The 22,221-nt window shown below is 34.3% G+C and overlaps 2 protein-coding genes across 19 annotated transcripts; one reads left to right on the forward strand and one right to left on the reverse strand.

Moving 5' to 3' along the window:
• Positions 1-8,010: 8,010 nt before the first annotated feature.
• LOC123905736 lies at positions 8,011-17,400 on the reverse strand. Of its 18 annotated transcripts, XR_006808469.1 has the most exons (11): positions 17,032-17,148; positions 15,845-16,160; positions 15,462-15,653; positions 15,198-15,389; positions 14,978-15,075; positions 14,741-14,850; positions 13,663-14,671; positions 13,531-13,587; positions 10,749-10,785; positions 10,218-10,545; positions 9,436-10,120 (listed from the first exon to the last, which is right to left on the reverse strand). XR_006808469.1 is itself a non-coding variant. In XM_045955450.1 (8 exons), the coding sequence occupies exons 5-7, from the start codon at positions 15,056-15,058 to the stop codon at positions 14,292-14,294; spliced, it is 534 nt and encodes a 177-aa protein (XP_045811406.1). In that variant the 5' UTR covers positions 15,059-15,075; positions 15,198-15,389; positions 15,462-15,653; positions 15,733-16,160; positions 17,032-17,148; the 3' UTR covers positions 13,314-13,587; positions 13,663-14,291. The 18 variants fall into 18 exon arrangements, 3 of the variants coding, with proteins under 3 accessions (XP_045811406.1, XP_045811404.1, XP_045811405.1); XR_006808468.1 differs by having other exon boundaries at positions 8,011-10,120; positions 14,741-15,046; positions 17,032-17,150; XR_006808475.1 differs by lacking the exon at positions 17,032-17,148 and adding an exon at positions 16,901-17,029 and having other exon boundaries at positions 8,011-10,120; positions 13,663-14,503; positions 14,741-15,075.
• Positions 17,401-19,950: 2,550 nt separating this feature from the next.
• Positions 19,951-22,221, forward strand: LOC123904103 (protein FAR-RED IMPAIRED RESPONSE 1-like). The gene has a single exon (XM_045953792.1). The coding sequence runs from the start codon at positions 19,951-19,953 to the stop codon at positions 22,219-22,221; it is 2,271 nt and encodes a 756-aa protein (XP_045809748.1).

The raw sequence follows: 22,221 nt of genomic DNA on the forward strand, positions 1-22,221 counted from the left end.
GCTTACAAAACTTCATCACAAGGGTTCTATTTATAGAACCACTTGTGTGGTCATCAAACCAAGCACTGCACCGTACCTTACGGTGGACCGCATTTCTCTATTTTCATAAATTAAATAATAAGTCATACTTAATTATTTAATTACTAATAAGTCCTACTTATTATTTTATAAATAAGTCTTACTTATTTATTTGTCTCATCTATCTGTTCTTTGTGTGTGACCCTATAGGTTCTCGTAACGTTGGCAATAATATTAAATCACATATTTAATATTATAAACAGTGAGCGGTATCTAGCAACACATCACTACTACCCAAGTGACGAGAATGTCATGTGATCTGACGAAACCTTTCTATGATAACGATCTTATGTATAATTACCCCTTTGCCCTTATATCTATATTGACCACAAGGCATAGATCGTGTCACCCTTGTATGGTTCAATATTTTATTTCTTGATCCCAGAATATACTAAACAACGAATAAGCTCAATATCTCATATTGACTTAGTTCGGCGTGGCCACGCATTTTATCAGTTATATTCCATCAAGAGGCCTACAGATATTGCTCCTGTTATGTAAGAGGGGCAAATTCCATCTAGGTCACTCATGTCCCTCAGCATGATTTGTAGAGTACCCATCAACCGATTTTATAGTCATCCTGTTACGGACAATGTTTGAACGGCAACTAAGTATTCTACTCCACATCTAGGGTCCATAGTGGTTTCAGGTCGAAGGGTGGTATACACCATTATCACTATGAGAATAACTTATGACACTTTTCATAACATACAATGTAGCATTCTTATGGCGGGTCAATCCAATATAAATATTACTCCTAATATTTATATCTATGTGAAGACTTGATATCTCATATCCATGACTCGTGAGATGAAGTCATCGGTCTACTCACATAATAGTCTCTATGTTTTACTGTTATCCCACATCACAGTAAAACTTGACTATGGATACTTTAAGAATAGTGTCATTATGTTTAATGGAGTCTCACTATTAAGTCACACTTAATGTTCCATTAATTAGACTAGCTATTCTAGGGACTTTATTAGTTTGAAACAAACATAATAAAGAAATGCCTTATTATATATATTAAATATATAAATCAAAGTCATCATACAAAAGACGATTCTATCAAAATAGATTGGCTTTTAGGGCTTACTCCAACAATCTCCCACTAGCACTAAAGCCAATCAGATATTAACTCAACATCTATTGGACTAGCGTCATCATCAAGCATCTTCTATGCAAGATTTTCTATTAGTGGATAAGAAACTCTTTCCTATGTTGGTACCCGATACATCTTCCAATTTACACTTTTGATCTTCTATAAAAAGAAATCAAGTGTCAAAACTTGTATTTGAATCGTTGGTGAGATCTGGTTTTCCGTTGCTTGCAAGATTAAACCATTACCATCTTTAATGAGGTCAAGGGAATCTGCAATGTAAGGAAAATAATTTTCTGCCTCATCTTATGAGACAAACGATTCAAATCATATATTTGACCTTTGTAATAGATATATCAATCTTCTGAAGCTTGTAAGCTTATAGATTTGACATCCGAGCATAAAATTTATTCCAGACTACAATCTGGGTATACTGTTCTTCGGTTTTGGATAATCAATATCATTGTAACTCATTTACAATGATCATTTCCATATCCGATCAAGAAGTCATCCTTAGTGATTTTAAAATATCCATGGATATTCTTGATGGTGATCTAATGACAATCACTAGAAATAATTGGTACATATTGTTTATACTAATAGCATATAGTACATCTGGTCTAGTACATATCATGATATACATGATCAATCCAATTGCCAAAGCATTTGGATACTTCTCATGCATCCCTTTCTCATCCAATGAGGTTGGATATTGTCTTTGAGACAAAATACATCATGTGATGTATGCAATAACTTCAATAATTTAAGCACATGAGGTGTCTTTACACTTCATCAAATTTGTACATAGGCTAATGTTGATATATTTCAACAATCTATCTCTATAGATCTTGATTCCTAACTTTTAGGAAGTCTCACCTAAGTATTTCATCAAGAAACAATTACCTAATCATGTCTTACATGTGTAGCGTATGAAAATTGTCTTGATGATCAGTACGTCATCCACATACACTACAAGATTAATTTAAATACTCCCACTGACTTTCTTGTGTGCACAAGATTTCCTTTATTAATCTTTGTTTTCATAAAACTTGATCAATAAAATTGATAATTCAACTTTGAGAAATTTGAACAAATTCACAAATGAATTTTGTAATTTATATACTTTTCTAGCATGCTTTAGATTAATAAAACCCTATCCATATGTCAAATACATATGTAATGTCATTCCAATTAAGGAATAGAACCTCGTTATCTATCCGCCAGAAGTGTTATGGTGAGGCCATGTCCTTCAACTTTTGATAGGACATATTAGACTCATCTAGTTCTTGTGCTACTCGAACCGGTAGTCCAACAACAACCTTGTGGAATTGATTCGTGTTCCAATTTTGAAAGGACATGTGTTTTGTGTTACTTGAATTTACTCAAGTTTTACGTCACTCCCACTGTCTCTTTTAGAGACATATTTCTTCTAAAGAAATATTTCAGTTCATGTAATAAAACAACTTTTATCCTAGAGAGTGTCGTAAAGTTAGTATCCCTTAGGTACTTCCACAAATACACATTCATTCAATTTAAGTTTATCTAATAAACCTTACAATCTCAAACTATCATAAAGTCAAATAAGGTACTCTTACCTCCATATCGAATATGGTGTCTTTATGATTTGATTTATTGGAACTTGTTGTGGGTAAAGAATAACTGTAATTAAAATAATTTTTCAAAAAGAGTCGTAAGAGATATAAATGAACTATCTTATATGTAAACATGTCAAACATGATGTAATATAAATAGTTATTATTATACTTCTTATTTAAGCATTTACCATCACGACATGTTCGTATGGTCTATATACTTTTCAAAATTTCCTTTACTTCATTCATTCATGAATTCTTTGAACAAATTCAAAGAATCATAGTTTGTGTCAAATACACATATTCACATCTATTAAACTTATTAGCAATGTAAATTAAGTAAGAGAAATGAAACAAGTAGTCCTTTTCTTGTCAATACAAGGTTTAGGCTCAATGCTTCTATTATCAAATGAAACTTAATAACAATTATTTGGTTCCATGTTAAACTCAACTTATACGATCAATGAAACTATTTCATTCTAAACGTAAGTTGATTTTATCTATAGTCAAATTTTTACTTCTTTAAAACAATTTCATATTTCAATAAATATGAAATTTGCATCTAGTATCATATACCTTAGATGTAAAAGTAAATAATTTAACTTTCTATAACAAGATGTATGAAGAAGTCTTACTTCTTTCTTCCATTTTGACTCTTTCAAAACTATTAGAAGTTTTTCTCGTATTTGAGAACAATTATCAATATATGTACCAATTCAGAAACTCTTTTCCGAACCTTATGTCCTTCGTAAGGACCTTTAGTAAAATATAAACTATATGCCAAATATATCTAATTATGAAGATAAGAATATTTGTATCATGATTAAAACAAATTTAACTAGGTCTTTAATTAAATATGCTCCCACTATTTTACTCAAAACAAATGACCCTCGACATTTGATTCGGAAAATCCCGTTGAAAATTTTCTAGTGGGAATGAGATCCATATTTCACTTTGTTTTAAGTCAGCGTTGGGCTGATTACACAAAACGTAGTTATTTAGGTAGGAAACTGTTTCCAATTGTATCTCATACAACTCTCATATCCTTTCCGTTGGGTGAATAACACTTATTTTAATCCATCATATGGAATAACCCAACATTTTCTTCTAAAGTCATATAATCATATTATATTTTTCTTTAGTTAAGTTAAACCCAATAAATAGCAATCGGATAAACTGGTTATCTCACCGCAACTTATCAATATTGACAATGCACTTTACGTTGGCAAAACCTACATTAATCGATATTGATCTTGAAGGGTGCTATTCTTTGGAAAGCATAAAACTTAATATAGACACATCTTACTAGTATAGAAAATGCACCTTGCGTTGGCAAAACCTACATCTTCAATATTAGTCTTTATGAGTACTTGAAAGATTTTTTAATTAAATTTGATCTCACCGACATGTGTATCTTATACACGCGTTTCACTTTACATGACATTCATGTAAATATGCGTTTAATAATTATATAAAACATACATGGCAAATATAATTAAAACATACATCTCATGCATCACATACATAAAATAAAATAGACTAGGTAGTATGGTTATGACCTCCTAACGCACAAAAATTAAATAAACTACTTTATTACAATTCTTTGACCCTCGAGCAAACTTCTCAAGCTTCTCCATCGATATCATCATTTGGCGTTGTCTCTTTTGAACTCGAGCAATTACATTATTTAAGTAACTAAATAAATAAATAAATAAAATGCACGACACGCAGGCCGTATTTTAAAATAAACCACGACACGCAGGCCGTATAAATTAACGCACCAAATATCTAAGGTCATAACCATATACCATATATTTAATAAATAAATAAATAAGTAATAATAACATCTTATTATTACTATTATTATTAAATTAATATTACATTGTTATGCCAATAACAACGTATCTTAGCAAACTAGCGCAAAAAAAAAAAATATATATTTTTTCTGTTTTATTGGCATAACAAACTAATATTATTTCAAAATAATATCGCATCACATGGATACATATCAAATAAAAGTAAAACTGATTCAAATCTTTTAATCTACAATCAAATCTTTTGATTCATAAAAATTAAAATTATGCTAAATTTATGCTAAACTTTTAAATCAAATCTTTAACAATTAATCAAAACACTTTTGAATTAATTTAAATCAGAATCAAACCTTTTAATTCATCATCGCTTTAAAAGTACCAAATCAATTTTATTTGATTCAAATCTTTTAATTCTAAATTAAATATTTTGAATCAAATCTTTAATGATTCTATAATCATCAAATATGGTAATTTAATTAATCAAAACTCCTTTTGAATAAACTTTAAATAATTCAAATAATTAATTTTAAAAACAGAATCAAACATTTTGATTCATAATCGCTTTGAAAAACCCAATTAATTAAATTTGATTCAAATCTTGTAATTCTAAATCAAATACTTTAAATCAAATCTTTGACAATTTTCTAATTATCAAATATGGTAATTTATTTATTCAAAACCCTTTTGAATAATATATTTGCAAAAATGATAATATTATCTTTTAAAACAATTTCAAAAGATATTTCTAAAATTTTGAAACAATTTCAAAATTAAATATATTTGTCAAAATCACTTTGAGTTACCATCTAATTTATGCATCAACATTTGATACGTTTTGCAAACCCTAATTATAATGACACAACACATGCGCCGTTATGAATCCTAATTGCAATAACATGATCATACCAAATCAAGTACTCTGATTTTTATTCTATATGATGATCGAATATTTTAAAACTTCACCAGATTCGGTTCCGGAGCACTTCACCAAATACGGTTCCGAAGTACTTCACCAGATACGGTTCCGAAGTTTCAAATATCAATTATCAAATAAACAAATATCATCTGACTTAATTATTTTATGATAAAAACCAGTATATCACATATACTATTATTGCTTAAGGTTTAAAGTTGTTGCGATGTCGATTTTAATTCCCTTTATTATTTAATTGATTCAAAAAATGTTTAAACAAATTTAAACAAATTGTTTAAACAGAAGCAGTTCTAAACAGAAACATGTTTAAACAGAATTGCAATTAAACAATATAAACAAATCGCGTTTTATACAATTTAAACAGAATAGCGATTTAAACAGTATTATGTTTAAACGAATTTAAACAGAATTGCAATTGCGATTAAACAATTTAAACAAAATCGCGTTTTAAACAATTTAAACAAATCACGTTTTAAACAATTTAAAACAGAATCGCGATTTAAACATTTTAAACAGAATCACAATTTAATCATAAACATGTTTAAACGATTTAAACAGTAAACAAAACAATCTGATTCAAGGTTTCGTCATTGGCTCTGATACCACTGAAGGGAAATCGATATATCAGAGGCAGCGGAATTTTTAAAAAAAAAAACGATTTCCTTTCCTTAGATCATTACGAACTTAGAATGAATCAGTGATAGAATTGTTACCTCACAAAGTATGGAAATAGTTTCGATCACGAGCAAAGCAAAGTAGCGATGCATCTTCTCAGTCCACACGAACAGAATTTCTCCGATGATCGGTGCTAGCCAAAATCACGAGAGAGTCAGAGAGAACGGGGTTTTTAGAGTGCGGCGGCTAGGTTTCACATTGTGAATTAGGTTAAGCTTACAAAACTTCATCACAAGGGTTCTATTTATAGAACCACTTGTGTGGTCATCAAACCAAGCACTGCACCGTACCTTACGGTGGACCGCATTTCTCTATTTTCATAAATTAAATAATAAGTCATACTTAATTATTTAATTACTAATAAGTCCTACTTATTATTTTATAAATAAGTCTTACTTATTTATTTCTCTCATCTATCTGTTCTTTGTGTGTGACCCTAGAGGTTCTCGTAACGTTGACAATAATATTAAATCACATATTTAATATTATAAACAGTGAGCGGTATCTAGCAACACATCACTGCTACCCAAGTGACGAGAATGTCATGTGATCTGACGAAACCTTTCTATGATAACGATCTTATGTATAATTACCCCTTTGCCCTTATATCTATACTGACCACAAGGCATAGATCGTGTCACCCTTGTATGGTTCAATATTTTATTTCTTGATCCCAGAATATACTAAACAACGAATAAGCTCAATATCTCATATTGACTTAGTTCGGCGTGGCCACGCATTTTATCAGTTATATTCCATCAAGAGGCCTACAGATATTGCTCCTGTTATGTAAGAGGGGCAAATTCCATCTAGGTCACTCATGTCCCTCAGCATGATTTGTAGAGTACCCATCAACCGACTTTATAGTCATCCTGTTACGGACAATGTTTGAACGGCAACTAAGTATTCTACTCCACATCTAGGGTCCATAGTGGTTTCAGGTCGAAGGGTGGTATACACCATTATCACTATGAGAATAACTTATGACACTTTTCATAACATACAATGTAGCATTCTCATGGCGGGTCAATCCAATATAAATATTACTCCTAATATTTATATCTATGTGAAGACTTGATATCTCATATCCATGACTCGTGAGATGAAGTCATCGGTCTACTCACATAATAGTCTCTATGTTTTACTGTTATCCCCCATCACAGTAAAACTTGACTATGGATACTTTAAGAATAGTGTCATTATGTTTAATGGAGTCTCACTATTAAGTCACACTTAATGTTCCATTAATTAGACTAGCTATTCTAGGGACTTTATTAGTTTGAAACAAACATAATAAAGAAATGCCTTATTATATATATTAAATATATAAATCAAAGTCATCATACAAAAGACGATTCTATCAAAATAGATTGGCTTTTAGGGCTTACTCCAACAGAAAAAGACCTCACACGTGCTCTCGTGTGACACCATCATCTCTGGCGATCTTCTCCACGTGCCGCCGTCCAACCCGCGAGTGACGGCGTTCGGCCGCCATTCAGTTTCCATTTTCAGCACCCGACTCACCTCTCTGTGCTGGTTCTATATCTGCTCTTAGTTTTCAGTTTCGATCGATCGAAATACGTGTTCTTTCACAAACAGTCCATATTTATATCGAAGTGCTGCTACCAACACTTCTGATGCGTCCAAGAGTATTTATACCAACTATGTTACATCGCCTCTCTCTACAGAAAAACTGAATGGTTCCAATTACGATAGTTGGGCCGTTGATATCAAAGTATGGGTGATTGGTCAAGGTTACAAGGACCATCTCACTAAGAAGTCTGATACGGTGGATATCATTAGTAGCCACATGCCCTATGTTATTAACAGTTGTGTCCTCAAGTCCAATGGAATTGACTTCCTGAGAAAGATCATCACTAACCGTGTCTTTTGTTTCACTTGGTGCGTTAAAACCAAGGTGTGTGAGAAGTTTTGTTCTTGAAGTTCCATCATCTTCAAACAACCTTCAAAAAGGCCCATGTTTCCCTTTCCTCCTCAGATCTTCCATAACAATAAAAAGAGCCATAGCCTAATTGTTAGACTGACAATCAAACGCAAACAGCACAAAACAATATTGCGCTTCGTGGATAGAACTTACCCTGACTCCTGAGTCTTTTTATCTCATAACACCCTTAATAAAGTTTTTTCCCCATTATGTATTGCAGCTTCAAATTCAGATGAACGACTCACCAGATCGTCTTCAGTGACCATGTTATGCACATAAACCTGGAAAATTATAAATAAGATGAGTTCAACTGAAAGGTTACAACTATTTGAGAGAGAAAAGGTTTATTCCAAGGGATTGGACGTGGATGACCGTAAGATGTCTAAACGAACATATGGCGAGTAATGTACGCATTTGTACACATTTTAACCCGTGGACAACCCGAGGAAGAGGACCCGTTAGGCTTATGAAGAGAAAAGTAGAAGAGCAAAGATTTTGCTAGGTATGATTCGACAGAGATGTTTAATACGCGCGTTTTGGTATGATTCGAAGAATTGGATATGAGGAATTGAAGTACCTTAAGAGATTGGAATAAGACGAAGTAACGCATAAGACTATTAAAAGACGAGCGCGTATCAACGAGGTATAATGATGGACCAAAGTTGAAAGTTCGATATCTTGAAAGGGATATGTAGGGAGTCTGATGGTTGCATTAAGACTGCTAATGCAGTAAAGAGTCAGGATTAATAACCCTTGAACGACAAACCATGACAGGTAACGAAGTGAAGTCGATGAATTTAGACGTGAGTATAGGCAATTATCCCGATGATAAGATGGAAAGCCTTGAATTTCAAGAACGAAATTCTTTTAAGGGGGTAGATTGTAACATCCCCAAAATTATAATCACGTATAACGTAATAATATATGCTTTGTTTCATATATTATGGAGACTAGTAAGTTGAGAATTTATTTAAGAAATATAATAAAGACTAGTAAGCAAGATGGAAAATGGAAATAAGAGTAATGGAGGACAAAGTGGTAATTCTTCATAAAGAGCTATATGATAGGTTTGAAAGGTTTGATAGGTGTACAAGAGAAAAAAGAAAGATGGGACCACAGAGAATTATTCCGTAACTATCACCACTAACTCACATGGGCTGAAAAGGACAGGTGGCAGTGAGAGAAAGGAGAGCAACCCTACACCGTGCTTACGCGATGGACCCACTGTCCTCCGGTGATATTTTTTTTCGACAAACTGTGTTAACTCCAATTTTCTTTTATCTGCTGGTGTGACTTATTCCGGCATGTTTCCTATTCCGGTAACGTTTCCAGCAACTAACCCCACCATCTGAATCGCAACCTCCGATCTGCCCTATACCGAAAAAGACCTCACACGTGCTCTCGTGTGACACCATCATCTCCGGCGATCTTCTCCACGTGCCGCCGTCCAACCCGCGAGTGACGGCGTTCGGCCGCCATTCAGTTTCCATTTTCAGCGCCCGACTCACCTCTCTGTGCTGGTTCTATATCTGCTCTTAGTTTTCAGTTTCGATCGAAATACGTGTTCTTTCACAAACAGTCCATATTTATACCGAAGTGCTGCTACCAACACTTCTGATGCGTCCAAGAGTATTTATACCAACTATGTTACATCGCCTCTCTCTACAGAAAAACTGAATGGTTCCAATTACGATAGTTGGGCCGTTGATATCAAATTATGGGTGATTGGTCAAGGTTACAAGGACCATCTCACTAAGAAGTCTGATACGGTGGATATCATTAGTAGCCACATGCCCTACGTTATTAACAGTTGTGTCCTCAAGTCCAATGGAATTGACTTCCTGAGAAAGATCATCACTAACCGTGTCTTTTGTTTCACTTGGTGCGTTAAAACCAAGGTGTGTGAGAAGTTTTGTTCTTGAAGTTCCATCATCTTCAAACATAACCTTCAAAAAGGCCCATGTTTCCCTTTCCTCCTCAGATCTTCCATAACAATAAAAAGAGCCATAGCCTAATTGTTAGACTGACAATCAAACGCAAACAACACAAAACAATATTGCGCTTCGTGGATAGAACTTACCCTGACTCCTGAGTCTTTTTATCTCATAACACCCTTAATAAAGTTTTTTCCCCATTATGTATTGCAGCTTCAAATTCAGATGAACGACTCACCAGATCGTCTTCAGTGACCATGTTATGCACATAAACCTGGAAAATTATAAATAAGATGAGTTCAACTGAAAGGTTACAGAACATGGACAAAGAAATATACTCAAAGTACTAAAATCTTTCCTTTGAAGCCCCAGCAGGAGAACCTGAAGCACTAGGACGAAATGACACAAGTTTACCTCCAAAGCCAAAAGACACACCAGCAGGACGTTTATACCATTTTGGAGCACTCAGCGGTACTGCACAGAAAGGACATGCGTGTGTCATTTCACCAACAAATGCCACAAAAAAAAAAAAAAAAAAAACCAAAACAAGCATACACCACCAAATGCTTAGAAACAAAATCTACATAGACTGAGCATGGTACATGCAGATGAATTATAAGAAAGTAAATATTATAGTTAATAACTTATTTGATAGAATTAAATAATTAAAGCATCACCTGCACTAAAATCAGTCTCTCCAGAACCACGGCAACCCTGCAGATAACCACACGTGTTAGAATTAATATGCCAGTAAAGGGATCAGCAGGAAGGACTGTAGTCAGGTTCGGGATCCTATGTAGGATCGGTAGGCTGGTGGAGAGTCGTAAGGTCGGGATCGTAGCTCGATTCGTAAGAACCTACTCAAGGGTAAAATGGTAACTTGACATATATACATATACACAAAAACACAAAAATAATAATAATAATAATAATATTACATGAATAAAATAAACTAAATTAATATTTCATAGACATCATTCTAAATGTTCATAACTTCGTAACCAACCAAGTACTAAGTTCATAAAACAAGTAACTAGAGGCTTTGCATCATTCACAATTAAAGGCGTGAGGAAAGCTGCGTGATTTTGTTTTAGGTTTGAATGAAAACACGCGTGAGGAAGGTTGGAATGAAAACACGTGTTTCCTTCTTTTCTTTTGTTTATTTTGGATAACCCGACCCGGACCCGGACCCGGACCGTTTTGCAAGCCCAACTCATTTTTTTCAAGTAAATGGCCTAGGATCGTTTTTTCTTTACGCACCCACCCAAAATTCGTGATCCTGACTACAAAATGCCCCAAAAACGAACCAGAACAGGTTCTAAGCTCGTTTGGCCTTGACGAGCTCGTAGGTTCCTACGATCCTACGCACCGGTGCGCGAACCTGACTACATTGGGAAGGAGTATTGAAAGCAGATTATGTCTAAAATATAAAAGTCGAAATAGGCATAACTTATTCAACTTCCTATACCATCTATGCGTACGCTTCTTTGTCTACCACAACTAAAAAATTGAATATATGAAGGCCAAAAATTTTAGCCAAATATTCAAATTACAATATAAGCCAAGTCGATACATGAAAACTGGTTGGTAGGATTTAGGGACCGTTTGCTTTATCTTTTTCTTTTAAATGATTTTCAAAGTGTATTGTTATTTTTTTTTTATGGTAAGTGTATTTTTATTTTGTTAAAAAAAAAAAAAATTAACAAATAATTTTTTTATAAAAGTTTCAAGTGAGAAATTGGTTTACATAGTTGTCTTAAAATCCCATTTTAAGTATTTCATCATTTTGTTACAAATTTTTTTGGATGATATATAAATTTTAAATCATCTCTAAAATAAGAACCTATTTAAAATAGCTTGATCTCTAACATGAATATTTAAGTTGTTGAATGTCAAAATCACTCTATTAATTTATATAAAAAAGAATTTGAAATAACTTTTACTATTTTTAATTAAGTTATCATAAAAAACCATTTTTAAAAATACAAAGAAAAAATCACTTTTATTAAAGATAAAAACAAACAGGCCCTTAAGGAACTCTGCTCACAACGGCTTCTTTTTCATCTACTAAAAGATATATGAAGGCCTGAATTCTAAGCAAAATGTTAAAATAAGAACATAAGCTAAGTATATATGTAAAAACTGATAGATAGGATTTAAGGCACACTATTATGCTCACAAAAGTGGAATTCCAATTTATAGTCAAAGGTCAGTAATTAAAGGGAAATTATACAGGAAAAAACAAGAATTTTATTTACGAGATGGAATTAAAAATTATGGAGATCAGTTCCATGTCTATAACTTGAACAAAGAACAAATTATCTTACAATTCATAGCATGAATGAAGTGATAAGATAAGAGATGAGAAGTAGAACAAGATACGCAGTAACTTGATCTGACAAACAGAATTGTAGGATGGACAACATGAAATTTGTTATTTTTAAAAAATATTGCAGAGTGAAATACAAATTCATTCTATACCCTTTATGAGACAACTTCAGTTTATACCACAATAACAACTATCTATTAAATTTCTGACCAACTAGCGGGCCAGGCAGGCGCGTTCCGCGTCTGCCTGTGTCTAACTTATGTACCCAAAAAAAAAAAGATACGCCTTATGTTATGGTGAGTTTGTTAATAAAAGATTTTTGTTGCTACTAAAAAAAAGCAAGGGTAATGTTGGTATTATGAAAATTCTACCCCAAAACTCATGTATTCTTTTTATATATTATAGTATAGAATAGATATAGATGAAAAAACCATAAAAAAAAAGAGAGGAAGTTAAGGGCAATTATGGAATAATTAAAAAACCATAAAGGAAGTTAAGGGCAAAATGGACAAAAAAAAATCCAGCCCAAACTCCCTTATCCCCTTTATATATTGTTATAGATAATAATCAAGCAAAAAAGAAAAAATCAATATAACTATAATTTACTATTTCATTTTCCTTATCACATCATTCCTTGCTAATTAGTCAAAAGATATGAGGGAGTCAATCAAGACACTGACCTTCAAGTTGCAAAAAGACTTGGGGCTGAAATCAATAATGGAAATTGCAGAAAGGCGGGCAAGTAACTTAGAAGCTTAAACACAGACACACAAGAAAAAAAAGTAAAGAATGGCAATTTGACTAAGAAATTGTGTATCCTACTAATCATGTCCTGATCATTTTAAGACTAGTTAGCACATCAAACTAAGAAAAGATATTTGCTTTACCAAAAAGCTATTAATAATCAAGAAAATATAAAATGATACACTATCAAATTATATGCCATACAACATGAACCAACTGAGAATTACTATGACTGTAAATGTATTTTATATATGAACAGGAAGAAGATATTACTATAGCCCATAAACACAAACAACTTATCTCAGCATCTGCTTATGCTATGAAATACTCAAAACATTCATATTGTAAACCTGAAAAAAGGTAAGGAGTCTCTATTTAAATAATACCTTCTTTTAGACCTAACCGGAGATGGTGACAAGTCACGTTTTCTTGAACGCAGCATCCTGCAGTACAAAAATGAAATTAGGCACTATACGACAACAATGAAAAATGAAGGGAAAATGGAATCTGTTCTGAACCTTTTCGAGCCATCTGAGCCTTCACCACTTAATTCATTGGCATGACTATGATCCTTGCTGGTTCTACCTCTACTGCTTACTGACGAAGAACGCCTTCTTTTGTGCCTGTCATGGTCACTAGCTTCTCTTCGCCTAGATTTATGCTCCCCCTTATCCTTTGAATGCTCCTTTTTTCGGATAGTATCTTCAGTGGTACGACCTCTGAGGTTTTTCTCCTCCCTTCCTATCATCCTTGACATCAACATGGGAGGACCTTTTCCTTGATTCTGATTCCTTTGACTTCTCCCCATGCTTTACATTGTGCCCTTTCGATCTATCATTTGACTCAATGATGTAATCTGTTTGTTCCTTTTTCTGATTTCTTTCATCCTTTCTTCGTTTGATCTCGTAACATTTTTCATCTGTCTTGGACTTGTGACTACTATTTACCTCCTTAAATCCGTCTCGGAAGAATTCTTGTCATGTCGGTCATTTTTTTCTGATTTTCTTCTGCTTTCCTTTCCTAGATGATCTTCTGTTGCTTTTTCCAAACCATTTTTTCCAGGCAATTCAAATCTTGGCACCCCTGACATGTCTTTCGAGCTGTAACCATTAAATCTTGTGTGGCTTCTTCAATTGCATCAAGCCCATTATTTATAAACTATCTTGGAATCTGAATGATCAGATTCTTCGGTCATCTTAGCATCATGTAATTGATCAATAGCATCGCCATTGCTATTTCTGGATAGCGATGAGTTGGTTTTAACTATATTATTCACCATATACGCAGCATCTTTTGCAGGAGCAGGCACAGTGGAACTATCAATTTCATCATCGGCCTCAGAACCATAATTTCCAGAACCTAAAACATCTCCATGAGAGCTTGAATTAGATTTTTCATTGGCACCATCATTCTCTATTTCCTTTGCTTTAACTGTAACTAAAACTTTAGCAGTTGCCTTAGCAACCGGAGCAGAGGGTGGAGAGGTTGATGCATTATAGTTTGAAGTGGCAACATTATGACCTAATACTACATAGCTAGCATTTAATCATTTGTGTATAAGGAAGATAGAGAAAATTAGAAGGATCAGGAAATTACCTTCAGCAGGCAAATTGTCTTCACCAAGAACTTTGGTTGCAATCTCATCAAACAACTCATCAGTAACTTGAGGAAGAGGCTATAAAATTAGAACTGTAATATATCTTTTTCTGCTACAGACAGTATACAGATGTTAATCATGAATTGTTGTGTTGCGTCTTATTTAACGAGTTTTTTTCCACCAAAATAAAAAAGGTGTTAAATAAGACAGAGGTTTATATTTCAAACAATGCTTACCTTCAAAAGAAGGTCAGTAAGAATTTTTCTTATTTCTTGGTTGATTTCTGCAGTTCTATCAACTTCGACCTGATCATACATTGTATGTCATATCAAATCTGGAAGTGAACAAAGGACATTCAATAACAAATGAAGCATGTATGTGTGTGTGTGTAGAGATAGAGAGGGAGAGAGAGAAAGAGAATTTATTTTTATGGGAAGAAATAGTAAAGAAGCAAACCTCTTAGTCCTCTTCATCCTCAGCTGATCTAGACGAATCAATACTTCTACTATCTGTCTCATCATCAGCCTTCACATATGATTTATCAATGCCATCACGCACAAGTGTTTGTTCAACTTTTGGATGATCTACTGAAGGAGCCACAATGACCTTTTTCTTTATTTCCTCTCTAAGCCAGTTAGGGACTGGTGCCTGAAAAATAATTTCAAAATGAGGTTGGATGAATCATATCTATCAGAGCACTAACCTTCAGAAAGTAATTACCTTCTTAGGACGTTCAGGAACACCAGAAACGCCATATGCATCAGCAGCGAAAGCTGCAGTAGGATGAATCGTAGCTACTGTACTAACGGAATAGGGTGCACCATTTGATGGAATTGTTGGAGAGTGGCCATGTCCAGGAAACCTTCCGTGTGGTGCTGCTACATGACCAGGAGTGGTAATACAAGGATTGTGCTGTTAAATCAACCAAGTGTCAGGTGTGTTAAAAGAAACATTAGTTGACTAGAAAAAACAATGTGCTAAAATTTATAACCTGTGGCCCTGAGGGAAGACTTGGAGGTATTGGTGCATAACCAACACCTACAAACTAGCCAATCAGTAAAGCAAGCATAAATTTCAACACAAAAATGGAGATCAATACTTACACTCGTTGCAGTGTGGCGTGGTACAACATGCTCCCAATGGGAAGTGTCATGTTTGATAGATGAAGGATACTGAACCTTTTTCTCAAATCGCTGTCTTAAAGCATTTATAAGACCAATCAGAGCCAAAATAATTGTGGGAATGCTGGATATAGTGTTATAAAGTTCTGCAATGTATGTCGAATGTACATAATTTTCTTCACAACACTCTTTGGTGGATGTGACTGGACCCCAAAAACTATAAATAGTTTCTGCCACTCTCCTCTACAGCCCGATGATCTTTCCTCAGAGCTGCAGAATTCAAAGGAAAGAAAAAAGCCTGCAAACCATGCCAAAATTCAATCAACCACACTATTGAACCACCAATTAACACAAGCAATACAACAACGTTAGACAACAGAAATGAACATGTTTCATCACAAGTAAAACATGAAAATGTAATAAAATTTAAGACAACGTGACATGTAAAATTAGTTCCAAGAGTATGCATACTGCATAGACGCTCTTAGAATTTTGGGTTGGGCCTAACTGATCAAGGTAAGAATTGCCCCACTTAAAAACATATCTTCAGGTTATCTCTCACCCAATGCAGGACTCTTAAGAGATGCCATAACAATGTATATTTCATAAAATCAGTCAAAAAAAATCACAAGGATATTGATTTGAATCACTACCTTATAACAATAACTGAGATAGCAAACGAAAAGAAAGATCTCAAAACCCCTCCTTCAACAAGAGAGTTCAAAATAGCTGTTGAAAGTTCATTTTTTTCCGAAGCTTGATTGAAAGTTCTTGAATACTCAAGAATGAAAAAATCGAAAACCCATCATCCTTACCAATAGGTATTAATTATAAACCAAATGGGGCAAGAATTCAAGTTTTCATCAAGCAGAAATTGAATGTTCTTGAATTGAAATATCAAGAATTGAAAAATCGGTATCACAACGAGAGGTATCAATCGTAAACATGATCTTTGCACATACCACATTTTTGCCCGATTAAGAAGAAGATTGAATGTTCTTGAATGATTAAGAATGAGAAAAATGGATAAAGTTATACCTTTTATGAAACAGAAGATTGAATATTCTTGATTTAGGGTTTATACCCTCATTTTCATCAACAAAAAAAACGGAAAAAGGGATTTGACGTAATTAAAATGCAAGTATGTGGAAAGAAAGGTGAAAAATTACCGTAGCAAACGGAAGGGATTATCGTCATAGATTGAGCATACCAATTTCGTGATCTTGAACTTTGAGCGACCCACCCAACATGAGTTCAGATCCTCTCCATTTGGAGAAGAAATGGCCATCTCCATTTCCATTGTGAAATTTGGACACGTTGCAAAAATGAATATAAACGGTTTAGATTAGATTTATCCAATGAATTACTTTAATTAATTTTTAATTCTTAAGAAACAAAACGAAGAACTGGTCTGTCTTTCTCTCTTTTAGTTCATGACTACACTGCAGAAGCAGAACCCATAAAAACTTTCCCCGTAATGCTACTGTCGCTGGGTGAAGAAGCTATGAAACTGGAAAAAAATAATTGAAGACTAAACTGATGTATTGATGTGAAGGAATAGAATTAAAACAATAAAAATAACAAAGATAGATGATAGCGCTAGAAACAAAAAAAAAACAGGCAGAGAGAGATTAAAACAACAAAGGAAAAATGGATTAAAAATAGAAAAATAGAGACAAGTTCAAATCTGAGGCGGCAATTAACAAGTTGTGGTGCAGTGGTCGTTAGAAACCGGCGAAGGGCGCAGCCTACGGCGGCCAGAAGCAGACCTCGAGCACGGAACAGTCGTGAGAGAAGAAATCGGAATGCGAAGAAGAAGGCCAACACGAATTTCAAAATCTTTCTCAATTTTTTTAATTGAAAAAAAAGGATCAACTAAATCTCAGAAGCTTTGTCTCATATTCATTCCATCGTCGTAAAACCCGTTCGGCCACTGTCAGATATTAATCAACATCACTGAGCTTCTGCGTCGAGGTTAGGAATTAAAACACCGTCGTGCAGTTTTACAACAACGTGGAAAGTTGAAATAGAAGCAATATTGGATAGCAGCTTTCTCTGGTGAGCGTCGCGAAGTAGAAGGGAGCCATGTTTTCCGGTGAGCATCGTGAGAATGAGAAGTGAGAAGAAGAAGAAGAAGAAGAAGAGAATAGAGTAGCATCCATCGTGAGAAGAAGAAGAGAACGTGGTTTTGTTTTTTTAATTTTTAGAATAATTAATTATTAAATCTGAGCCATTCATTTTCATTTTGCCGCGTGTCAACTGGTTATGAAAAGAAAAGGAGATTGCCATTAAATGCCAAAATGGAGAGGATTCAGATCCTCTCCATTTGGAGAAGAAATGGCCATCTCCATTTCCATTGTGAAATTTGGACACGTTGCAAAAATGAATATAAACGGTTTAGATTAGATTTATCCAATGAATTACTTTAATTAATTTTTAATTCTTAAGAAACAAAACGAAGAACTGGTCTGTCTTTCTCTCTTTTAGTTCATGACTACACTGCAGAAGCAGAACCCATAAAAACTTTCCCCGTAATGCTACTGTCGCTGGGTGAAGAAGCTATGAAACTGGAAAAAAATAATTGAAGACTAAACTGATATATTGATGTGAAGGAATAGAATTAAAACAATAAAAATAACAAAGATAGATGATAGCGCTAGAAACAAAAAAAAAACAGGCAGAGAGAGATTAAAACAACAAAGGAAAAATGGATTAAAAATAGAAAAATAGAGACAAGTTCAAATCTGAGGCGGCAATTAACAAGTTGTGGTGCAGTGGTCGTTAGAAACCGGCGAAGGGCGCAGCCGACGGCGGCCGGAAGCAGACCTCGAGCACGGAACAGTCGTGAGAGAAGAAATCGGAATGCGAAGAAGAAGGCCAACACGAATTTCAAAATCTTTCTCAATTTTTTTAATTGAAAAAAAAGGATCAACTAAATCTCAGAAGCTTTGTCTCATATTCATTCCATCGTCGTAAAACCCGTTCGGCCACTGTCAGATATTAATCAACATCACTGAGCTTCTGCGTCGAGGTTAGGAATTAAAACACCGTCGTGCAGTTTTACAACAACGTGGAAAGTTGAAATAGAAGCAATATTGGATAGCAGCTTTCTCTGGTGAGCGTCGCGAAGTAGAAGGGAGCCATGTTTTCCGGTGAGCATCGTGAGAATGAGAAGTGAGAAGAAGAAGAAGAAGAGAATAGAGTAGCATCCATCGTGAGAAGAAGAAGAGAACGTGGTTTTGTTTTTTTAATTTTTAGAATAATTAATTATTAAATCTGAGCCATTCATTTTCATTTTGCCGCGTGTCAACTGGTTATGAAAAGAAAAGGAGATTGCCATTAAATGCCAAAATGGAGAGGATCTGGACTCTGAACTCGCATATAACGTTGCGTTTCTTTTTTTTTTTTTTTTTCATTTGTTTTAGGTTTTTTTAAGAGAAATGATATATGGACACATATTTTAGACAACACTGGACAACAATAATAAAAAAATATTATTTTCTCTCTCTCTTATTATTTGTTTGAGTTTCCATTTTTTTTTTTTCAGTAAAAAAATCCCAATGTGTTAAGCAAGTTCCCTCTTCTTTGTTCCCGCTCACCCATTTTTCCCCTTTCCTGATCAATCAGCTCCTTGCTCTCTCATTTAACCCATCTCTCATAGATCTGTCAACTATGTTCACTCTATTCACCTATAGCTTCCAATGAAGAACTATGTTGCAGTGAAAAAACCTCCGATGATGTTAACATATTGAAGATATTGAAGATGTTCAAGTCTGACTTTGATGCAAGAGGTTAGTATCGTATATGAATCATTGTATATGTGTCAATATTGTGACTTTTTCTAACTATTTAGAGATAGGATTTTTCGGAAAAAAAAATAGAGATAGGATTTGAAAGTTTCTTTTGATGATGACATTAATTGGGAAAAAAATCACAGACCCACTTTCTCTTTCTCTTTATGTATGAATTGAAAAGTTGTCGTCTATTTCATATGTGGGGTGACATAATTTATGAAGGATCTAATTAGGGTAATTTGTGTAGATTTGTTGAACACCTATGATTGAAAGTTTATGGATAGCACAAACAATATGGATACTTGTGTTGGTTTTGATGGTGAAGCTAGTGGAGTTGATAGCTATAATGGTGAACAAGAAAGTTGGGAGCCTGCAACAGGGATGTCTTTTTCTTCTATAGATGAGGTGAAATCATTTTATGGAAAGTATGCTTCAATAAAAGGTTTTGGATGGAAGATTAGAACATCAAGGAAAGGAGAGGATGGGAAGTTAAATTACTTAATGTTGTCATGCTCAAGAGAAGGTCGTCGTGTGTCAGAAATACCACGTACATTGAAGACACTTCCAACTAAAGTGAAAAATTGTCCTTCAAAGATTACTATTAAGTTGGCAAAAGATGAACTATGGTATATTAAAAAGTTTGAACCTAACCACTCTCACACAATTAGCCCCACTAAGTCAAGGTTATTCAAGGCAAACAAAAATATCAGCATGCATGTAAAGAGAACAATCCATATCAACGATGACGCAGGGGTGAGGATCAACAAGACCTTTCAGACTCTTGTTCGAGATGCCGGAGGTTATGAAAATGTAGCATTTTTTGAAAGGGATGTTAGGAATTTTGTTAACAAGGAAAGACGTGTCATTGGAAAAGACGGAGATGCCAAAGCATTGATAAGCTATTTTTGTCAAATGAGGGAGCAAAATACAAATTTCTTCTACAATATAGATTTGGATGATGATTTTCATGTACGAAACGTGTTTTGGGCTGATGCAAGAAGTAGAACTGCATATGAATCTTTTGGAGATGTTGTTACTTTTGATACAACATATTTGACCAATAAATATGACATGCCTTTTGCTGCATTTGTTGGTGTGAATCACCATGGTCAATCAACTTTACTTGGATGTGGTCTACTTTCAGCTGAAGACACAGAATCATTTGTGTGGCTTTTTCAATCTTGGCTTCGTTGTATGTTAGGAAAGGCTCCTGCAGGTATTGTCACTGACCAATGTAAGGCTATGCAAAATGCGATCGAGTTAGTATTCCCTACTACTAGACATAGGTGGTGTTTGTGGCATATAATGAAAAAAATCCCTGAAAAGCTAAGTAGATATGGTGAATATAAAAATATTACATTTGCAATGAAAGAAGCGGTTTATGATACAATCACACCAACTGAGTTTGAAGAAAAATGGTGTTCTTTTGTCAACAAATTTAAGCTGGAACATAATGATTGGTTGAGTGGGTTGTACAAAGAGTGTCATAGATGGGTGCCAATTATGTTGAAGAAATATTTTTGGGCTGGTATGTCGACAACACAACGAAGTGAGAGCATACATGCTTTCTTTGATGGATATATCAAATCGACAACCACTCTGCGTCAATTTGTAAAGCAATACGATAATGCTCTTAGAAGTAGAGCAGAAAAAGAATTTGAAGCTGATTTTCAATCAATGGATACAATTATTCCTTGTGGGTCAAACTCGTTGATCGAAAAGCAATTCCAAGTTGAATACACTCATGCAAAGTTTAAGGAGGTTCAAGTTGAATTCAGAGCTAAAATGAATTGTGTTCCCTCCTTAAAGACCGAGGAAGGTAACCTTGCTACTTACCATGTGTTGGAGGAGATGTTAGTTGGAGATAGAACAAAAGATCGTATCGTTAAAGTTGTTTTTGATCGTGGCAATCATGATGTTAGTTGTGAATGTTCATTGTTTGAGTTTAGAGGTATTTTGTGTCGTCATGTGCTATGTGTGTGTACTCAAGAAAGAGTTAAAAACATGCCACTGAAATATGTTTTAGTAAGATGGAGCAAAAATGTTAAAAGGAAGCATTCATATATTAAGTGTAGCTATAGTGTGACGGAATTGAAGCCGCAAATGGATAGGTTTGACAACTTATGCAAGCATTTTTATGAGGTTGCTGAAGTGGCTGCTGATTTTGAAGATGCAACTAAGGCTCTCCATCAAAGACTTCATGAATTTAAATCTAATTTGTTATGCATGGTTGCTACAAGTAACAATGTTAACAAAAGTTCTAACAATGACTCAAATCCAAATAACATTACTAGGAGGAATGAAAATATGATTACTGAGATTCGTAGTCCATTGCGAGTCACACGTAAAGGTCGTCCTCCATTAAATAGAAAAATATCAGCAGTTGAAAAAGTTGTGCAGAAATGCAAGAAGCGGAGGACCAATAAAAGGGGCGACAAATTGACAACTAAGGTTGACGTTGTGACTGATGGTGTTGTAAATGTTGGAGGTAATGCGTCATTCACAGATCTTTTAACAACATCAGAAATAGATTTCACGGGATCCTCAGAGTTCAGCACAAACTAG

Source organism: Trifolium pratense, linkage group LG2 (assembly GCF_020283565.1).
Source record: "Trifolium pratense cultivar HEN17-A07 linkage group LG2, ARS_RC_1.1, whole genome shotgun sequence".
NCBI lineage: Eukaryota > Viridiplantae > Streptophyta > Magnoliopsida > Fabales > Fabaceae > Trifolium > Trifolium pratense.